Genomic DNA, 14396 nt, shown 5'->3' on the forward strand with positions numbered 1-14396 from the left:
CTGGCAAGGCATATACTTATTGCACTGGCATTTATTTACAAATGTCCTAATTGAAACTTCCCATCTTCTGAGACATCTTTATTTACAAATGTCTTACGGGAAACTTCTCATCTTCTGAGGCATCAGCATGATACCAGCAGGAGCAGCTGAAACCCCACCAAGACACACTTGTGAGTACTGACAGAAATAATAATGAAATCAGAGCAGAGATTCACAGAAACAGTGCTGGAAAACAGCTCAAAGCATCAGCTAGCCCAGCCTCCCCAAAGGCAAGAGCAACACCACTGGAAGAGGTATTTATTGAATCCCTTCTTGAAAACCTGGAAAAAGGAGATGCTACAAAAAATGTAACTAGATGAAAACCATTTTGAAAACAATGCCCTAATTTCTTCAGATCTTAATTCAATTGGTTCCAAAGAGCAACTGATCATCATTCTCTCACTGCCAGCATCCTACTTATTGAGAACTTTTATTTCTTCTCCCCATCCTATCTTTCAGTGTTAAACAAAACCATTTACTTCAATGTCACGACATATGCCCTGTTTTTTAATTATTTTAATTAGAAACACTTTTTTTCTGTTCCTTACACCTCCTGTTTCTTTCCATCTCCCTTAAAGACAATGACGTAACACTGGACACAACATTCTTGCCCAGGCTTAACTAATGACAAAGCAAACTCTGTGTCTTGTGAATGACACTTCTATTTATGTACCCCAAGGTAAGATGTGTCTTTTTTCAATTACACTGCACCTGTGACTTTTTCACTTGCTTTAGATTCTGGTCCAGTAAGACCTTTTTTTTAGTGTCCTACTGCTTAGCCAAATCTTTATCATTTTAAATAATGGATTCCTCATTCCTTATATAACGCAGCACTTCATGTTTGCTCCCTCTTTATTTGGGCTATTCCTCTAGTTTGTAAGCATAATTTTGAATCCCTTTTTGTTCATGGAATACTTGCAATTATTCCAGATTGATGTCATCACAGATCATATCTATTTCATCATCCAAGTCTGGATGATTCAACACTGGCAGCTGGAGTTGTTTTTTAAATAGACCATTGGCACCTCCCAGCAACATTTACTACCTCCCTGTTTCTGCATGAGCAGGTATTCCTTCCCCTTCAGGGTAGCTGCTTTCCACTGCAGATAAGCAGAAGCCTGTCATCAATTCCCCTGGACAAACAGGAGTCATTTTCCTATCACACCGTCTGCTACAAGCACTTCTTTCTCTCTCTCTGTCAGCAAGAACTATGAAACATGACAGAGATGGAGAGAGAGAGAGAGAGAGAGAAAGTGAGGCAGGCTGGGGGAGTTCATGGGTGCTGTAGTGAGGAAGAAAAACAGATGGAGACAAGGCAGAGGATGGGTGATCTTGTGGCCAGCTGGTAACTAGAGAGTAGGTGACCTGTGAGATAGACTATCCTCCAGGAGCAGTGCCTGTTGCTGTGCCCCTCTTGTAGTGGATGGATGCTGGCTCATCACCAGCACAGTGACAGCATCTGCAGGGCTATGCTGGCCTCGGGAGATCCTTCCCTGCTTGGACACTACTTCTTTCTGCATCCTTTTTCCCCCTATATTATCTATCAAATACATGTATGTATGTATGTATGTATGTATGTATATAACAAATATATTCACACATACATGCAAAATTATCTATGTCATCTTTCTACCATAGTATGGTTTACTATTCTCCCTAAAAAATATTAAATAAAAAAACCTAAATTATAAAATATATAAACACAAAATCAGATTATAAAGTTACATATTCTATTTTATACTCCTGTGATTTGTGAACTAGTAATAGGCACTGCACACATGGATCATTTTCTAGCTAGAAAACTTGTGTTTGCAATATGATTATGTAACTATTGTATCAGAACAACTCCTTTAATTTCTCCATCTGAATATTCAAAGCGAAGTTTATGAAAACTTGGTTATGATTTCCTACAGGAGGTAATATCAAGATTCTGCCTGCAAAATATTTAAGAAATATCTGTTTATGGCAGGAAATAAAAGCTACATTTCTGGTTGGAAACACAGGTTACATTTCACTGTGTGTACTCAAAAACTAGCCAAGTTGCCTTGGCTCTCTCCATAGCCATTCAGGAAACAAGGACACCTCCCAGAAATATTAATCCTTCCATTTTAAAAATAACAACCACACAGACATCTAAGATATCTGTTGTATGTTAGCGACTGTCTCCTTCTTCTGATTCCAGAGGGGGCCTGGAGGATAGGCTTTGGCTGTACACATAAGGAACAATTCAGTTACCTAAGCAAAGGTGTCTGGTGCCATTTTGGATGCCTGGATTATACAGGACCCCTGCATAGGGCTGGCAGGTACTGCAAAGGATCTATGCAGGTTCACTTAAGTTCTAGAGAGGCAGCTGGAGTCCAAACAAAACACCTTGAGGCACCTAAAATATCTAAGAAGCACTATTACATTGCCTCTTTTGTTTTAAGCTCTCTTGATTGCATCACCTGTATTGACAAGAACAAGACTCAGTTGTTTAAATTTCAGGAGCTGCTGTTGTGTCTAAAACCTGGGCACAGAGACATGGCAGAGGATTTGCAGGAGATCTGCACCAACCTGGACTGGAAACAGAAGGACAAGTATGAGACTGTGAAACCAAAATGGCAGTAGACACCTTTGCCCAAGCATCCACATTCTGTTCTAGATCTCCATTAACTGCACTTGTAGAGTTTAGCAATCCAGCTCTCACTTAGATGTCTAATGCTATAAATCTCAATTTACATAAATGGAATCCACCAAATTTTTTGTCATATAAAGTAAGATGTGACAGACTTCATTGACAGAAGCATGATGTTCTGCACCCTCAGAACTTCAGGTGAAGTATGAATTAATTCACCTAAAAAAATTATTTGTGTATCCCTGTCAAGGAAAATAGACAATATTTAGTCTCAATGAGTAGTAAGTTCAGTCAACCTTAGGGCAGCAACTAAAACAGCTTGTCAGAAAGATGTCAAAATTGCTTTAAAAATCAGCAGGCACCTAATGATGTCCATATGCATACTTGCAGTTTTATAAAGGCACATGCATAAAAATAAAAATTACAGTGTTAGCAGAGAAGAGATTACATCTTTTATAGAGTGACAGCATAGAATAGATGACATCTTTTTCAGAAACAACAACTCATCTGTTTTAAGGTCTGACTTTATGTCAAACTAATTTTCTGACTACAGTATTCTCAAAACAGCAGGATGACTTTATAGCAAATGATGCCTCCTGGGTTTTGCTGGTTTAATTTTATAAAAATTAGAGCCTTTGAGAAACCCTAGATAGACAACTCTGAAGTCCTCTCTATAAACAAAGACAATGCAGACAGCACTTCTGAGAGCAGTAGCCCATTTCCTATTCTCTGCAAAACATTATCTCTAAGAAGAAAGGTTCATTTTTGCACTAATCCCCTTGTTTTCTCCATCCACTTTATAGCATTATTTCCCATAAACTATGAAACACATTCTAAAATTATAGTAAAATGAAAGTACAGTACTTTACTCTTCCAGCTATAATAATGACTTTAAAGAGGGGGTTATTTGGAGATTCAAAGCATTGATTATTTAACTTCCTAAGATACAGAAGCATTTAGATGCTTGAAAATTGAATGGCTGGAACTAACGCATTTGATTCACAGACCAAACATTCAAGAAGAATCAGACTGTTAAAATAATTGCAAATTGTGGTCACTTGTCTGAATGGAAATAGGCTGACATACTAGTAAAAGCACAAGAACTAGTTATTTTTCAATTCATGTAATGTGAGCAAAACACCTAAAAACACAGAAAAAACCAAAATATAATCAACCTGAATAATGAAAAATGACAAAATTTATGGCTAAATTCTTGAAACCTGGCAACAGTAATCTTCCATACTCTTTGTTTGTAAGATGATTTACAGTATATTCTCAGTATTACATATGTTTTTATTATTGATCAGTACTTTGGAGATTTATATTTCAATTTATAATGGTTTTAAATGCAATTATTGGTGGTAGGCACAAAAATAGGCAGGTGCTTAAGTATCCAGTTACACATATTTCTGAAATAGGTAAATAATTATGGGAAAGAATGTACAGGTTAAGCAGGAGAGTAAAGCACACTTACATGTAGATATAGAATAGACATATGTGCAGGTAATTAAGGACTGCAGCCCTTTCCTGAGCAATGTTCTTCTTATATGCAACTTCATTAATTTGCCCTTGCTACCATATATATGTAACTTAAATTATAAATATTTAATCATGTGATTTTTATAACATACAGGTTTACAATTTCACTAATGCTCCTCATTATTTTCAAGATGTTGTGAAATCAAATAGAAACTGCTTATTTACAACTTTTCGGTAAAACAAGTTGATGGTTTGCAATCCTGATACTTGCATCTGTCCTCCTGATCCAGCTTAGCATTTCAGCATCAAAAATAAAGAAAAATGTTAATCATTTCATGTAATACAAGGAAGATGTACATGGCTATCAGTAAGTCTATTCTAAAAAATATCTACAGGTACCCTGGATGTATAGGCAAAGAACTCTTAGTGATTTTCAACAGAAAGACTAAAACCGCACAAATAAATTTTTAAAATGCTGGAAAGCTTAATAAACAGCTAGCAAATAAAGACTCATGGAGGAATATATTGTATATAAACCTACAGTTTGATTATGAATAGAAAAGAGCATGATACAAGCTGTAATTCCTGTTACAAAGAACTGTCATCATGTCACTGAAAGCAATATTACAGGCTGCCTAGAAAGTAGCATGATAAAACTTGCTGTAATAACATTTTATTTATGTCCATAAAATTGAAGAATGGTAAATCTCTGGTTATTTTATTTTTAATACAGAGATGAATTTTAACAAGCTGATTTATAAAAGGTTACACCAGTGTCTAGATTTAAATCAAAGGAATTAATGTCCACACTACCACAGTTCACACAGAGAAATTCTTGTAACACATTTCAATAGCTGATGAGGCTAAAGGTCAACACTCACAATATCTGTTTGGAATTAAATGAAAGAATATGCCAAAGTTTAAAAGTTTAGTTGGCAACTAGAATGAAGTTCAACAGCTATGCCTCAGGTCTTCAAATTAACTAGGCCTTTTTTTTCCAGTCCAAATTACTATTTAGAATAAATACTTGAGTAATCTTGAAAAGCTCTGTCCCTTCACCCTTGTACACTGTTCACTGATATATACATTGATATATATTTGCTGTACATTGATATATACAAGAATAAGAATTCTTGCAGACCAGTAAAAAGTTACTTAAAACAAGTGAAGTAACCAACTCAGGTAGTACGTGAACATAGCTGCACCTAGTCAAAAATGACTTTTTTTCCTGGCAGGTGAGACGAGCTTAGCTGAAATTCTGGTTGTAGTAAGGTATTCATCAATCAGAAGCTCTTCCTGCTCATTTTTCCTGAAGTAAACTACTACAGTTTTTATAGTAAAGGTACTCTAGTAACTTGCTTCAGAAACACATCATTTCTTTCTGTTGCAAGATCTGTATTGATGTTTATCAGATTTTGCATTGCTCCATGAGAGGGCACAGAAAAAAGCTGCCACTTCTCTGCAGCTGCTCTGGTAACTAATGGGCAAGAGTGGGCACTGACTCCTGGGGCAGCCAGAAACTTAAGCACTTGGTGCACTGACACACAGTTTGGGGACAAACTGACCATCTTCTTGAGGAGCTCCTGTATCACCGAGGATCTGATTACCCAGCCTAGCATAAGAAGCAGTGTAATTACTTACTTTTCCTTATACCCTTGCTACAGTGGGTTGGACAAGTTATTTAAACCTAATAGGCTTTCCTGCAGCTAGGAAAAGAGAAAGAAAAAGCACAAAAAGCAGCATACATCCCCTCATTTTCTTTCCAATCTCAGTATGCCTCTCTCTGATATTTATTGCCTCTCTGGCACTTCACATACACAGTGTTATATATTAATTTAATGAGTCATGTAATGCTTCCCTAAGACTGGAACATATCCAGAGGTGGGGAAGGTGGCAGTGGGGATAGTGAAGTCAGATTTTTCAATTACACTTCAGAGAGAAGCTTTCATTCAGCTCCCATTTTTTTCACTTGAGAAGAAATCCTACAGGTATAGAAAAGCCTGTCAAATACATGAGGTGTCTCTGCAGTTGCCTGAATCTGCATGAAGCCTAAGATAAACTCTTGTAAGAACTATCTCATTTTTTCCCTCCTGAATGAGTAGAAAGGTTGGCATTGGTGACACTTTCAACTGGAAACAGGTAATTGTATCTCTGTCAAAAACACTTTTTAGAAGATGAGAAGTAGAGCAAAAGTTTCTCTCTCAGAATTTCAAGTAGAGGGGGTGAAAGTAGTGGCAGGATTAATGAAAACTCAGGGAGTATGTATCAAGCCAAGATACGCCAGCATGTAACACTGCAACAGTGCATTGAAGGAGAGGTAGTGCAGTGTTAGCGTCATGTGTACTACAATAGAGCTCAGCTTCCAAATGTATACATATTATTTTTAATGCCATAAAGGTTACCTACAGCACTGCAGAGTGACTGGTCTTTCTACCTTAGGTTTGCAAAAGGAAGAATACAAGGAAAAAAAAACCTGAGACACAGAGGGAAGGAGTAACTTCCTGAGGAACATAAAAAATTCACCTCAGATTCAGGATTAGGACAAGAAACAGAAATTGTAGCTTCTAACATTGAATCATCAAGGTATACTGACGAGAGGATCAAAACACAGAAAAGAACTAAACACCTCCCTGTCCATCCGTGAACACAACAGCCCGACACTGCATCACTTTCCGAGACAAGACTAGACTACTATTCCTCCCAAGTCCATTCACAACCGCGCCGGCTCTGGGTGCTCAACAAGCCTTAAAGCACTCGCACATGTCAGAGTTTACCCACAGACAAGCTGGGCTGATCGGTTTTTTCGCCCTGAACCGCGCAAGAAGCAGGGAGATGCCCATAGGCGCGGCCCTCCACCACCGGCCCCGGCAAGCCCGCCGGCCGCCCCGCATCCCGCCCCGCATCCCGCGGGCTGCGAGGCCGCCGCAGGTGCCTGGGGCCCGGCGGAGCGCAGCGAGCTCCGGCCGCCCGGGGGTACAGCAGGAGGAGAAGGCGGCTCGGTGCAAAAGGCGGCCCGGCGCACTCGCGGAGACGGCGGCCGGCAGTGAGAGTAGAAAAGGGGGGAAGGAGGAAAGCGCGTCTCCAGGGAAATAAAGTTTTCAAGCGAAGAGGGCAGCGCTCGGAGCGCCGCGCAGCCCCGCCGCCGCCCGCCGAGACAGCGGCGACTTCGTGAGAAACGAGGGACGGGAAACGGGCGGCCGTGACCCGGGCGACAGCCCCGGCGCCGGCCGGGCTCGCCCGCCACTCACCATGTTGACTTCGGAAACCATGTCGATGCTGGCGATGTCGATGTTCATTCCCACGCAGACGGGCGGACCTGCAGGCAGAGCAGACCTTTAGCCGGCGGCGAGAGGGGCCGCGGCAGCGCGGGCGGGCGGGGTGGCGGGACCTGCCGTGCGGCAGCGGCGGCAGCACCGGGGACAGCTGCGGGGGAGGGGGAGATCGCCGGGCGGCCGGCCCGGGCAGGGCGACTCACCTCCGAAATCTGGCCGGAGGCGGATGTCGTAGCCCTTCAACAATTTATCCACAGTTTCTTTCACGAAGGACATGTTGCCGGGATCGTTCACACTGCGGGGAGAAAGAGACGGGGGTGTCGGACGGGAGAGGCAGAAGCCGGGGTGCGGGGGGCCAGGGGCGACGGCGGGAGCGGGGCGGGAGGGAGAGGGCGGGGGAGCGCATCAGCCCGCTCCCCTGGAGAAACGCATCCCGCTCCGCCGCCGCCGGGGCACGCTGGCTCCTACCTCTGGGCGCAGCAGACCACGGCCACCAGGACGGGAGCAGAGAAGATCCCGAAGATCCTGCCTCTCCCAAAGCCCCACATCCCTCCGCTCCACGCTCCCTTCGCGCAGCAGCAGCAGCAGCCGCCGCCGCGATCCGGCTGCCCCGGCTGCTGCTGAGGAAGAGGCGGAGGCGACAGTCCCCGTTCTCCCCCCACTCGCCCTCCCCCCCCCCAAAAAAACAAATCCCCCACTCCTTGCCCCAGCACCACCACCCGGCCCTCGGGAGCCGCCCGCGCACCCGGCTGCGCTCGCCCCGCGGCCGGACGCCGCCGAGCCCCGGAGGAAGCTGCCCTCCGCCGGAGCCCGGCCAGCCGCCTCCCCTCCGCCCGCCCCGCCGCCTTCCCGCCAGCCGGGAGGGGAGGGGACGGAGGGAGGGCGCCGCCGTCCCTCCGGGCGGAGAGCCCGAGGTGGGGCGGCGGGGGCGCGGGGCTAGCGGGGCCAGGACCGGCAGCGAGGGGCGGTGGCTCCCCGGGCACCGCCTCGGGGCACGCCCGACCTCGGCGCGGCAGCAGTCCCGCTGTACCGCCCGGAGTCGGCGATGGTCACCGGCAGCCCCCGCGGGGTCTTCCCGCAGCCCGCTCCTTCTCCCCGGGGTAGGAGCGGGACTGCGGGGCTAGGGCAGCCCGCAGGGTCCCCCCTGGAGCCGGGTGAGCAGGGGCTGCCCGACGCCGTGCCTCTGCCCGCCCCTGCCCCTCGGCCTGCCGCTCTGTTGTGGGGATTGTGCCCACCTGCCCAGTGGCGCGTCCTGGGAGCGATGCCCGGGGTATGCCGCTGGGGCGGGAGAAGGAGCTGGCCTGGGAGCCCTGCCCTGCCGTGACTTGCAAGGGCCTGAAGCTGTCTCTGCCCGGCCAGGGATATGGTGTGCATGTACAGGTGCCGGGCCTGAGGCTCCCTCAGCCGTGCCTGCGAGGGTGCCAACTGCACTGGCCGAGATGGACGTGCTCTGCCAGGCAGAAGCTCTGCTGGGTTCAAAACGTGTGGAGCCAGGCTTATCATAAGGGACAGGAATGATGGGAAATGGCACTGGTACCAGAGATGTAGGGTGAGAGTTGTCTCCTGTGAGCTTCTGGATGCTCTCAACTTTGTATAAAACATTGGTTGGGGGAAGACAGCACAGTTGTTATTATTTTTAATCTTCTTCCATGCTAATTAGTACTTTCAGCAGGACTTATTGGCATGGAAACAGAAGAATGTTGACTTAGGGATATTGGCTTTGGTTGCAGAGGCAGCTCCTCACCGCCTCTTCACCATGCTCCATGAAAGTACAGACCCTTGGCCAGCTTCTGATTCTGGTTACACTGCAATCAATGGCCACTGGTCCATGACAAAGCATAACATTTCAGTAGCCAAGAGAGAAAAGCTTTGTCTTTCTTTTGCACTTTTTCTCTTAACACCTCTTTTTCCTTCCACACATTCTCTTCCCTTATTATAGAAACTGCTGTGAAAAGGATGGACATTGAGTAATGCCGTTCTGTTAGCTACAGGTGAGAAAACATGGGTGGCTTTTCCTCTCTCCTCAGCAAATTACTGGAAAGAAAGACAAGTGCAATCCATTGTCCCGACCTTGTTGCTGTTACAGTTAATAATAGAGATCCAAATAAAAGAAGGAGCAGGCTCAGTTTTAAAAACAATATCAAGCTCTAAAGGCAATGCATGAAAATGTAAGAGTAAGAGAAACTGAGTGTTGCCAAATCTTGTGATTTCATGTTAATATTTGGATTTTTAATAGTGCCATAATTACAATGATTATAAAGTAAGTGAAAATCCTAGCATTTATTTAAAAACCTTATTAGGCTTATGATGAAATCTTGAGAATTGTGGCATGAAGCATACATGACTCAAGGGCTCAAAAATGAGAAGTCAAATAATAAGTAACTGTGTAAGTAATTTTAAGGCCCTGGGTCCTGATGATTTTTTTTAATGCTTTAGATGGGCAGTATTGAAGACCAGTTCTTTCAAAGATTTCAGAGGGAGTGAATGTAGGAAAGGGTACTAATTCAATTCTGTCCCCCTAAATTCTGAAAGAAAGTATTAACACCAAAGAAAATATTTCCTATGAAGAGTTTAACGTGGTTTAAAAGCACATTTAAACACTAATAACTTTTCTTAAATAGATTGTCAGTTTTATAACAGAAATAAAAAAAGTTAGAAAGCACTATTTCTGATTAATGTGCTATCCTGGTACTTTGGAAACACATCAGGGGTAGGAATGAATCAACATGCTGTAGAGTCTGTCATATTTTATCACACTTCATTTAAGTATTTGTCTTCTTGATCTTGCAGAGCAACCATTTACTTGGGAACAGCATAAAGATAATCTAGGCTGGAGCTGATGGAACATAGAAGTATTTAGTGGGTTAAGGAGCTTTTGTTCCATGGGACCCTGGGTTCCATTAGGCTTAGCAGTAACCGAAAGATGTTAAAAACTATAAACAATCAATGAATTTCATGAAAGGCAAAAATCATCTTGACTTCTCTGTGACATGGCACTTGCAGTTAAAGTAGCACTGTTGATTTTGTCTGCAGGAAAGGCTCATAAATAAGCTTCTGTGGCAATGGACTGGAGGTGAGACCCAGCAAAGACCTGCACCAGGCACAGTATTAAAGAAAATAGTGTAAGCCCAGACTTTTGGGAAGCTATTTTATGTGGCCTATGAGGAAAAAATTGGCAAAGAAATAGACTCCTTGTCCTGCCCCAGAATTCAACATCCTGACTGCTTCTGGAATGAGGTTCCCAAATATCTCCTTTTAAAAGGCAAGCAGATTATTTCAAGGCATGGCTGGAAGGAGTCTGGGCACTTTTATTCACTAAAGCAAAACTAAGCATCCAGTCACAACCTGTAGATTGTCCATCCAAGAACATCCCAAGGATGTATCTCCTGAGATAAGCCCAGACTCCAGGATCTCAGGGTAAACTTTTGTTTTTTGAAATGTTCCACTTTTCAGAAAATAGTTAAGTAGGAGAGAGAGAAGGAGTTAACATTACTCTGTGGTCTAGTGGTTTGGCTGTTGCCTGGGAAGTACTGTTATTTCATAAATAATCCAGCAATTCATGAATTAATTACTGGGTAAAATAAATCAATGTTCGGTGGTATAAGGAACAGAACTCAATTCTCTCCTGCCTTTAGGTGCCTTCATCATTGTTCGTTCTCTCTCCCTGCTCTTTTTTCAATGTGCAGTCTTACTGTCCCAGTAAAAGTATCCCTGTAAGATATGAGACTTTGAACATTGTAGTTCAGGGACTAAAATTCATCAGTTTGGTGAATGTTCCAGCCTCTGGGCCGCTCGAAAGTTAAGATCTATGCTCCTGATCAAATTTTGTTCAATCAGGTAAGCACAGCATGTGTTCTTTACTTCCTCAGCATTGCCAATATCGTAAAGGCCACTTCAGCAACGGATAAGTCTAAACTGCAAAGGTGAGCACTCTGTGTGAAGGAGCAAAAGGACTGTCCTTGCTCCAGTGCAAATAAGTGTGGAAGGATGCAACTGCCAAGCCTACACATGAAAGAAGTCCTTGGGGGAAGTTGGATTATAATGGATTCATCAGCTAAGTCTGGGTTAGCAGGTACAGGGGCTGGTCTCTAGAGCAAAACTCATTGCTGATGATCTGACATCCATGCATACACATTTGTTGTTTTGAGTTAGATTGTTTTTTTTCTACTCCATTAGGAAAAGTAGGGAAATCTGGACCACTAGACTAAATGCTCATTAGAGGTTAGAGCAACGTGCTGCTGGGGTGCATTTTTCTACTTAGAAAAGGAGTTTGAAAGGAGTCATGTTCATGTACTCTGAGATGTGAAACAAAGCACAGTAAGTGGGAATGATCAAGTGATTCACTTTGCAAGCACAGTCCTGGTCTGCAGTAAAATGCTATGTAGATGCATCCATCATCCCATTTCAGAAGGAGCTGGAGCAGAGCACACTCAGCCCTTGTCAAAGGACAGAAATGGTTGAAGGTAGTGGAATTGGAATGAGAAGTGACTCAAAATTTTGGAACAAATTCCAGTTTCCTTCATCATTGTCAGTACTAATGGAGATACAGCAGAGGAGGCAATGATAGGAAGGCTAAAGCAGAGGAGAGAGGTCTGCTCACAAGTGATGCATTTGCAGTACTACCACTATCAGTCACCAGATGCAGGAGAAAGCCTGGCTTGGGAATCAGAGAAGAAGTATTTGATCACACCATGCAATACATCACTGAACTCCTGCATTGGAAAGTGGTGCTAGGGGTTTACCTGACAAAATGAACTTAACTCCACTTAGAGACTGAGGTCAGAATCACTTATCAAATATTTTCTTTTTCATTTTCCTTTCCGGCTTGTCTGTCATTTAACTGATTTTGACAAAGATCCACTCTTATCCTGAAGCAAACTGCAATCACAAACAGTTCAGAGATACAAAAGAGAGAGAGAGAGAGAGACTGAAACTAAAAGTAAGTGGGAAGAATTGCTGTTATGGCTGAAATGTTGTCTTCTGAGGAACAAAGGACATTAATCTTACTAGGCTGAGACCCATACTGCTGCTTACCTACACTGCCTTGCAGCAATTTTAATAGCCTGCTGGTTTAACCTGCTGAGAAGGTGTAATTAATAAAACTGGCTGGGAAAAAGTACACAAGAAAAAATTCAACTCTTTTTTTTTTCCTAAACCTGACTTCTTTTTCACTTTAGGAAATCAAAAGTTGAGGATCATTTTTGTCAAAATACTATACAACAGAAAATTAGTATTTCCGTCATGAAGCTCAATTTTCCTATTTTCTGCCCTGCAGTATCTCAGCAGAAGCAGAGCTTTAGAGTGACAGGCAGATGCTGGGAAGCATTAGGGCTTAGGGAATACTCTGCACTTAGCCAGTTTTTACACTGTGTTTTGCCCATTCAGATAATGAGCAGTGGTTGTTGGACATACTATGTGAGGAGAACAAGATTATGTTTATTTACTATATACATTTATCAAAATTGTGTGCAATATTTGCTGTTGGGTAATACTCAACAGTTTATTTAACTGGCAGTGAGTTTATACTCATTGTCCCCATTTCTGTCAGACAGATTGAAGCAGCCTTGCATGAATGCATTTGCTTTGGTTGTATAATTTGCTGGTTTACATTTAATTATACAGAAATATTAATGGTGTTATGTCAACAGTTCTGATGTAGTGGAGATCTGAATGTTCCAGTGGGCCACATAAAGAATAAGTTATTAATTCATAGGAGTAATGGGGAAAATTTGCCTTTAATAAGAGGCTTGACCCAAATTGTCTTGAACAGCTCTTTAAATTTCAGATGGGTATTTTTTCTTCATATTCAAGAACATAGAACAAAAATTTGAATTATCTGAATGAATTTAAAAGAGTATTCTGGCAACATTCAATTCCTTATGCGGCAAAACCTCTGGATTATCACATAGTGAGTCAGACACGTCAAAATAAAAATCCATTGACACTTTGGCAGAGGAAGAAATAATCATGGCTCTTTATAGCGCACATTTTTTCATCATAAAGATTAATCATTATGCACTGAAATAACACAAATACATTAGAGAAGCCTATCGTGCATTAGAAATACTATTATTTTAAGTCTCTGTCTGGATGAAAACAGAGTCTTTTGAGAAAAACAGATAAGTAATTGAGTTATGACATTTTAATTTTTTTTAACTGTTACTGCAGTTGAGGAAGTGCTATTTTATATAGGGCTTCTGTGTTAAGTTTCAACTCGAGTGGATTCATCTAAATCCCTTTGTCAGGAGCACATTATTCTTAACAAAACAGTATGCAGTATGTATACCTTTTTTCTATAAGGCTTTATCAGAAGGATGTGGTCCATATATTTATGTTTTCATATTTATCAATGCCTTTATGAACCTTTTTTGTGTTAATTATTGGTTATGCAATTTTTACTAACAGCAGCCAGAATTCCAAGTTAAAATCCCAGCCGCCTTTTGCAGGAGATTATACAGAGTGAAGAAGACAAGCATGAGTTGTTTGAATTGCTTATATTTAATATTATGTATATTTAAAGGAAGATCAAGCCAGGATCCTAACTGATGCATCTGTATTAGGACTGGCTAAAACACCAAGATGTTGGTTCCTGGCATTTTCATCCAAATGTCCCTTTGAATTTTAACAGAGGAAAAGAGGAAAGACAAGGGAAACAAAAAAGACCAAGGGAGGGAAGTGCAAACACTTCCACATAAAACAGGATAAGCAATGAGAAGGAAGTGAAGTGAAATTTTTTCATTATCTAGACACCACTGAGAAAGTGAAAATCCAGGGTAACAAAGAAAAAGCTATGGGTAGAATAAAGTGAAAATCTGATGTATGTCTTGCTCTTATCCTTTCAGAAGGACACATATACTTTTTTCCTTCCTCCGAGGAGTGCCCTTAACAGGAACCAGTCCATGAAGGATGATGGGAAAGGAAAGGCTTCAGAATGAGGAGGTGTGCTTATGCAGAGGCTGCCTCCACAGCCTTCCACTGCCAGAGCACAGCTC

The 14396-nt window shown here is 42.6% G+C and overlaps 1 protein-coding gene across 1 annotated transcript in view; it reads right to left on the reverse strand.

The window, feature by feature from the left end:
• The window catches only part of GABRB3 (gamma-aminobutyric acid type A receptor beta3 subunit), a 115854-nt gene extending 107814 nt beyond the window's left edge, over nucleotides 1–8040 (reverse strand). The window contains exons 1-3 of the mRNA XM_030957985.1: nucleotides 7873–8040; nucleotides 7608–7699; nucleotides 7381–7448 (exon numbers count right to left, since the gene is read on the reverse strand). Of these exons, the coding sequence (XP_030813845.1) occupies nucleotides 7381–7448; nucleotides 7608–7699; nucleotides 7873–7952 (240 nt within the window). The 5' untranslated portion in view covers nucleotides 7953–8040. The remainder of the gene's footprint in view (nucleotides 1–7380; nucleotides 7449–7607; nucleotides 7700–7872) is intronic.
• Between the last annotated feature and the right edge of the window lie 6356 nt (nucleotides 8041–14396).

The sequence above is a fragment of the Camarhynchus parvulus genome, chromosome 1 (assembly GCF_901933205.1).
Source record: "Camarhynchus parvulus chromosome 1, STF_HiC, whole genome shotgun sequence".
Lineage (NCBI taxonomy): Eukaryota > Metazoa > Chordata > Aves > Passeriformes > Thraupidae > Camarhynchus > Camarhynchus parvulus.